The 7,494-nt window shown below is 34.3% G+C and overlaps 2 protein-coding genes across 2 annotated transcripts; one reads left to right on the top strand and one right to left on the bottom strand.

Moving 5' to 3' along the window:
• Positions 1-1,805, bottom strand: LOC137818832 (GDP-mannose transporter GONST3). The gene is made up of 2 exons (XM_068622457.1): positions 1,605-1,805; positions 1-1,434 (listed from the first exon to the last, which is right to left on the bottom strand). The coding sequence occupies exon 2, from the start codon at positions 1,432-1,434 to the stop codon at positions 286-288; it is 1,149 nt and encodes a 382-aa protein (XP_068478558.1). The 5' UTR covers positions 1,605-1,805; the 3' UTR covers positions 1-285.
• Positions 1,806-4,472: 2,667 nt separating this feature from the next.
• LOC137819429 (uncharacterized) lies at positions 4,473-6,836 on the top strand. The gene is made up of 3 exons (XM_068623281.1): positions 4,473-5,262; positions 5,588-6,328; positions 6,607-6,836. Exons 1-3 carry the CDS (start codon positions 4,624-4,626, stop codon positions 6,700-6,702), a joined length of 1,476 nt encoding a protein of 491 aa, XP_068479382.1. The 5' UTR covers positions 4,473-4,623; the 3' UTR covers positions 6,703-6,836.
• Positions 6,837-7,494: the final 658 nt, after the last annotated feature.

Below are 7,494 nucleotides of genomic sequence, written 5' to 3'. Positions count from 1 at the left end.
TTTGAAACATAAAATGATTCAGTTTAAAAGCTTAAAAGTGAAATAACCAAATTGAGTTACCTTTTGTCTATCAAGTACTTAAATAATAGATTTTACATGACAGACACTAAAGTAAATAAAACCCTACATAAGAGATTTCCAATGAGCTTGCCATTCATGGAGATAGCGTGTAAAGAATCATGAATCAACAATTACAAAAAAATGAGAGCATAATTTATATCAAATACCTGTAAGACAAACATACACTTTAAAGGAAATATGAAACCGTCCTACATGAAAATAATTTCAGCTTTCCTCCCTTGATTTCTTAACTTCATTACTTTCTATGTTGGTCTCTGAATTGACTTGCATCTCAAGCAATTTGTGTTGTTCCTCTTCATTTTCCTGTGCACTCGCCTCTTTTGCAGCCTTCGGCTTGCTTGTTGATTGCTGATACATAATCCCACCCAGCATACAAATCAGAAGACCCACTGTACCCACCCATGTTGAATGCTTGTCCCATATCACCAAATTGATCACAACCGTCAACAACTTGTTCACTATACCAAGGACAGTAAACCCTGTCGCAGAAATTGCCCTGCGGCAAGAAAATCCAAAGAAAGAGATTGACAGACCAAACAGACACGACAATCCCACAGGCAAAATGACTTGGAAGGTGTGCCAATCAGACTCATCTGTGATCTCATGCTTAATCTTCTTCAGCTCACCCATAATCAGCAGCTCCAGCGGAAAAAGCAGAAGAGCCTCAAGATTATTGTACAACACAAGACCCCACGTGTTCAAGCCAATGGTCATAACCACATGCTTTATGTAAACAAAATCTATGGTCATGCTAACCAAGTAGGCCAATGCCCAGCTGTAAGCCATGAAAGTAAACTGATAATCCGTGACCACATAGAGCACGCTGCCGGCAAAGATGGTGCCGAGGGAGGCCCACGTCTTCGCCGACGGCCACGGCTGGTGCAGGAACAGCGTCTCCCCCACCGCAACAAACAAAGGCACAACCGATCGGAACACGATGAATGTGTCAACATTGGCGTGGAGGAGCAACTCACTATTGGTGAAAAGGGACAAGTAAAATATGATTGCTGCCGGCAAAAACCGCCACATTGTCATAAGGTCAAGGGGGTCATGCTCCAGGAGCTTGACCCGGCCGAAGAGGAAGACCCCGGCGGCGCTGGTGAAGTACTGCAGGGCGGTTAGGGCTCCAGGGTAAGGGAATTTCATGACTGCCCATTTGTTGATTATGGAAAGCAAAGATGCAGATAAACAATAGCCAGCAGCAACACCATAGACTGAAATTTGATGCAGCAACGAAGTGTACCAATTTCCCTGACCATCGCTCAAATTCAAATTCACATTCACATTCACATCCACACCCTTTTGAACAGTGGGGTTATCACTAGGGTTTTCCACGTCAGTTGCTTTAGACATCTGAACAGACCCCAAAATCAAGCGTTACTGATGTTAACATTCAACACAAATTTATGGCTGAAAACATAGATCTGTTCTAAGCGTGACGCAGAGTATAATCAGAATAGTGAGTGATGTGATGCATTGGAAAATTGTAGTGATGGATCGAAGAAAGTGAGAAAGGGGCTTACCAGAAAGGAACCGAAGCGAGGTTGGTCGTTGCCACGCACACCACAAAACCCCTTCTTCTTCTACTTCTTCTTCTTCTTCACTCTGTTCATTCTTTGGATTTGTTGCTCTATGATTATTAATTAATATATGTTGACACTTCTATGCATAGATGCTGCACGTGGCAATTAGCTGTCAGTGAGAGTGAGTGTGAGTTAGAAAACGTGTTAATTGAGTGAAAAATATAAAGAAAAATGATGGTTCAACAATTTCAATGGGGACTAAAATAATAATATTTTATTTATGTTGTGGGGTTTATAAAATGTAGTGTAATATTGTGAAAATATTTAAACTTTGGATGTTTAGGTTATGTTGTAGATTTAGGTTAAACGATTCTGGGGTTTAGTAAGTTGTGGTGTACAACGTTCTTTTTCATTTTTCTCTTTTTTTTTTCACTTTTCTATTTTGGTGTGGTTGTTTTCTCTTTCAAGTGTTCTTTTTAAGCTTTTTCTTCCAATTTTTTTTTTTGCATTTCTCGTTCTTCATTGTCTTCGGTGTTTGCAAGAGAGACCTATGCATCTTTTTTCACGGTGGTAGGGTGGCGTTATTGGTGATAAAATGTAATACATTTTCTATTCATTGGTTCATTAAGTGAAAGATGAATCATGTTTGATTTTTGTTGGGTGATGAATAATCTAAAGTGTGCGTCCCTGTTATTTGTCCTGTGATGACCCTTGTAACATTACGTGGTGACCCAAAGTCAATTTCTTGCACACACACTTAAGACAATATATTTTCGTATTTCATGTTAAGGGTTACTTGGTGGATCTGTATTTCAGTGTTATTATAGTATTTTAAATTTGATAGAAGTATGTTAGGATACATAAAGAAAATGAATTGGTTAGAATTAGAATATACAAAGAACTATATCTGATGTGATCATATGAAAAAGGTCAATATTTCGAATTAGGATGATCTTTCCACCCTGGGTTGTATATATTTGAATAGAGGTTGTATTGCTACTATGTTTGTCCTTGAAAAATTCCTGCCACTAACTCCATGGAAGGATTGACAGGCTCTTGTAATTGAGGACAAAAATCTATAAAATGTTATCCTGGAGCACATATACCATAACTCTTTTTCACCATATTTGGTTGCTGACCCAATATCACCATATTTAATGTAGAACTTTTTTGTCAATTATGTTCAAATTGTTTCTAGAAATTGTTTATAGCACATAGGACACACAAACGAAATTAAAGTTAAAATTTCCTATTTGAGCCTCTAATAGGAAAACGAAGATTGGACAAATCATCAAGACGTTTTAAAACCTTCAGATTAAAAAGTTTTCTTTTCAAGAGTCTAATGACAAAGAGACAAAGAAGTCATAGTGTGAGATTCGTACAAAGTGAAGATTGAAGGCTCATAAATGAACATTCTAAATAGAACGTCCAAATGATAAAATGGAATTGCTAGAGTACGAGTTTCACGGGATCGACATTCAAGAAATATTCAAGCTTTAGTGATTGAAGTTTTACAAAATCAAAGAAAGACTTCATGAGCGTTTACCATATTAGTTACTTAAGCATTCATTGAGCTGATACTACTATATTTAAAAATTACTCTTTTTGGGTGGATTTAACCTACTTAAACTTTTATCATTTTTCTTATTTTTGAATTAATAGTTGTGCCGACTAAATCGACATTACTCTTTCATTAATTAATACAAAATGTTATTTTAATGTCATCTTTTGTATGTTTCAAATTCATGTTAACTACCTTTACTTTTAGTGTGACATTAGAGTCGGTTTAATAGACTTAAATTTTTTATTTATTTAGTGTTCTGATCCACTTCAGACCCTAGGTGTTTTGCGAAAGTTATTTCTTTGTATTTTATAAATTAAATCATGAAATTTTGTAGCTTTTGTTTTTTTTTTTCTAAAAGAGAAAATTTTTATTTGTTTTTTATATTTTAAATTATACGTAACAACTTCGTGGCTTGCAAAAGTCAGTCTTTTGCTGGTAAAACTAAAAATAATTTTTGCTACTGTAAAAGAAAGACATAAATTAAAAGAATTTAGACTCACTACACGAACGAAAACGGTAATTAAGAAATACAAATTAAGTGAAAGAATTCATGTTTTCATTTTTTTTTTCATTTGATTTTTTAAAGTCAAGTAGGTGCAAGTTGGAAAAGGCTATTATAAAATAACAAAATCAAATCTTCTAGTATTTAATTTAATATTATTAAGAAAGGATTTTAAGTCTAATTCTTCCACCTAAAATTATGTTAAATTAAGAAATGATTTTAAGTTCAATTCTTCCACCTAAAATTATCTTATAAGGTGAGGTCCATTTATAAAAAATTAAATAGACTAATCTTCAGTCTATGTGAGATTTTCAACATATTTTTTCACGCGCCGAGACTATCAATCGGTATGTGAAAATATATATATTTAAAAGTAAACTTTAAGTCTAATTCAACCTCATAAGAGTTATAATTGTATATTTGTATATGTTGGTAATAAACAATCTAATTTTGTTTTTGGAAAGCAGAAATGCAATTCCCATTTCTATGAGGATTCAAATTTTTATTTGTATCTAAGGCTTCATTAGAAGGTGATAGAAGTTTCTGAATTCTTTCTATATAAAAAGAAGAAGTTAAAGATACAACTTAATTTAATTTTTACACGTTCCATATTCTTTTATGCCCTAATGTTTAATTAACCAAGTGCTATAATCAAATGTATTGAGTCACTTCGTAGAAACAAAAATAGGAAAGTTATGTGTAGCTCACCATTTCAAGTTTTATGCAAAAAAGTAAGTTCTTTCGTTCTTTCTTCTCACAAAGAAACAAAACACACTGAATTGTCCTTCTATTGCTGGCTAACAAAGGAAACTTCGCCATTGTTTCCTTCTTCTAATCATTGCACTTTTGAATCCAACACCATTAATAACTCACTAGGCATCACATGAATTCCAAAAACACCACTCTTCTGTACTAAACCTGCTGATTTATTCTTTAACTTCCTTTCATTTTTTATGTTATTTTGCATGGCTTCCAAGGAAGAACCAAAGCTCCCTTTGACGCTTTTGGTGGACAAAGAAAGAAACTCTGTGGTTGTTGCTGAAGCAAGTGGAGACTTCATAGACATTTTGTTCAGTTTTCTCACCCTTCCACTGGGAACTATCACAAGGCTTGTGTCCAAGAAGGAGGAAGAGATTGGTTGCATGAACAATTTGTACCAGAGCTTGGAAAATTCTGGTGATGATGTGTTCTGGAACCATATTTGCAAGAAAATGTTGCTTTTTCCACGCAACCCTTGTGCAGCACTTTGCCAGAAACTGAAGCTGAAGTTGGATGATACAAAGCCTGTGAAGTACTTCATGTGTAGCAAGAGGTGTAGAAAGGGTGGTGATTGGTTCTTGAGCACTTTTGCTGAGGCTACCTGCTTCTGTGGGAAGTTGATGGACAAAGAAATGAAGCTGCATGGAGATTATTCTGATGAAGGAAGTAATGAAGATGGGGTTTTTGTTAAGGGGAAAACCATGTACTTGATCTTTGATGATTTAAAGGTGCTGCAGAGCTCTCCTGGTAACACTGTTCAGCAACTTGTCCAACTTGGCTACAAAAGCTTCCACAAGCTGACAAAGAAGTACCTTAGTGTTGGCATAAAGGAGGTAACATAGCAGATAAATTCATTTGGTATGGTAGTTGTAGACTAGCACATAAAAGTTTGCTAATAAATTTGCAATTTTGTACAGGTATTAGTTAACTAGAATGAGATGAACATTGTGAGAAAAAGTTCATGTTTTTTAGGATTTGCATTTCTCTTATTTTATGTCTACTTTTAAGTAAATAGTTACTAGCTACTCTGCAAACTACTAGCAACATCACCTCACATGAACTTTATATAAAAGTTGTTATTGATGAATATATAGTTCATGAAGGTTTGTTATTTGATGAATATATATTATCCTTATACATGTGTTTCTTCTTTTCAAGATTTTGGATTTGCTAAAGCAAGCATTGACCTCCAATTCTCCTCTTAGTGACGTATTCTTAGAAAATGGAGGATCTGTGAGAGTGTGCACTTTCTCACCAATAGTTAGAGCAGAAAACCAAGGCTGGATAAATTACAATTCCAGCATAAACCTAAAGGTAACAGTGAGAAAATCAAAGAAAACAATACTGTATGCTGAAGCTGAGGGAGATTTTGTTGATTATCTATTCAGTTTCCTCACAACACCACTTGGATCTGTTCTAGAGCTATTGGATGAAAAAATTTCTCTGGGATGTATGAATAACTTGCACAAAAGTGTGAAGGATCTGAATCCATTATGGTTCACAAATCCTTCAGGCACTCCTTTGCTGAACCTCAGGGTGGCTCCTCAGTTTGGTTTTAAGAGGCAGCCAACAAAACTTTGTGAAGAACACAGTCCTTGCTACTGGTATGGCACAGGAGTGATAAAGAATAACATATGCTATGCCATTGGGAATGGAGTGATTTCAAAGGACCATAGCCTAGTAAAACATGCAGTGGCCATGAAGCATTTTGATCCAAGATCTTGTGATGGCACAAAAGAGTCAGCTTTGGGCTTTGTGAGGAGACCATCACTGTTTGTTGTGTGGAATGATCTCCAAGTAACACCATTGGCAAATGCTTCCTGTATTTCATTCCTGCAAAAGCTCAATGTTCCACTTGATGACTTGGAGGATCATCAGCTGAGAATTGAGGAGACAGAGGTAACACTTCCTTTTTTCTTGCTAATTTTATCTTGTGATTTCAATGAGTTTCATTAAAATTAGTTTTGGTCCAATATGATTAATCACTACAAGAAATATTGATCTTAGCCTCTCCAAAAACCCACACAAAGATTAAAAGGAAGACTATTTAGAGTGAGTTTAGTGTCCCTTTTAATATTTGTGTAGGTTTTTTTGGAAGATTACATCAATATTTCTTATTTCTTGTAGTAATTTTGAATAACTCCCTTCAATGACTTTCATTATGTATGCATGATTAGGCACTAAACTTGCTGGGAGCTTCTTTGACTTCCAAAGCTGCTTTGACAGAAGGCCTGTTCTATCTCTTGAAGCCAAAGAAACAAACTAAAGCATGATCTTTTCTTTTTCTGCAGTTGTTGTTAATAAGTTCAATAATAGAGCAACCATGCATATTAATGGATATGTATCACTTTTCAAGTATATTATATTACATTTTGGAGCATTGAACTCCTTTGATCTAGGCTACAAATGATCTCTCCTGTAGTAAACTCTCTAAATGCTACATGATGCTAGTTCCTTATTTTAAAAAGGTTAAATTTCTTGGTTCTTCAAATGTTTGAGAAATTTTAAGAGTGTCTCTAAATCAACTTTTCCCTAAATAGTAATGGATTGTATATATACATTACATTGTTGAAAATAGAAATTAAAAATTTTGTGTTTGTTCTCAGTCTAAAAATTGTTTTGACTTGTCTAGTGGTGTTGTTAATCAAATTTTGTTACAACCAATCCTTATTTTGAGTTAATAAGTTGAGATTAAAATTTCAAGGTTGAATTCTTTGGAGAATTTTTTTAATAAATGGCTTGGTCTTCCATTTGAAAGAAAAAAAATGCAATTTCATTAATAAAAAAAGTGAGTTACAAAAGGTGTTACAAACAGCAAATGTAAAAGAAGAAAAATGGGCCGAGGTGGGAAAAGCTCAAATCCAAAAAGAGCCCAAATCACAAACATAAAACATTTTAACACTTGTTTCGTCTACACAGTTTTTCTTCATGTGTGCAACTACGCTTTTTAACCGTTAACATCCATTTAACAGTTCTTTATAATAATATAATAATATTTTAAATTAAAAACAAAATAAATATAATTAAAATAATAATTTATTAAGTTATTAAATAATTTTTTTATA

This window comes from Phaseolus vulgaris, chromosome 10, assembly GCF_000499845.2.
Source record: "Phaseolus vulgaris cultivar G19833 chromosome 10, P. vulgaris v2.0, whole genome shotgun sequence".
NCBI classification, from domain to species: Eukaryota; Viridiplantae; Streptophyta; class Magnoliopsida; order Fabales; family Fabaceae; genus Phaseolus; species Phaseolus vulgaris.
This window is presented reverse-complemented; position numbering and strand designations above follow the sequence as displayed.

Bases quoted from the DNA above. Each gene is read 5' to 3' on its own strand.
- LOC137818832 (XM_068622457.1), bottom strand. From the start codon at position 1,434: ATGTCTAAAGCAACTGACGTGGAAAACCCTAGTGATAACCCCACTGTT.
- LOC137819429 (XM_068623281.1), top strand. From the start codon at position 4,624: ATGTTATTTTGCATGGCTTCCAAGGAAGAACCAAAGCTCCCTTTGACG. The intron at 5,263-5,587 runs GTAACATAGCAG...CTTCTTTTCAAG, and splicing joins TTAGTGTTGGCATAAAGGAG to ATTTTGGATTTGCTAAAGCA. The intron at 6,329-6,606 runs GTAACACTTCCT...ATGCATGATTAG, and splicing joins TGAGAATTGAGGAGACAGAG to GCACTAAACTTGCTGGGAGC.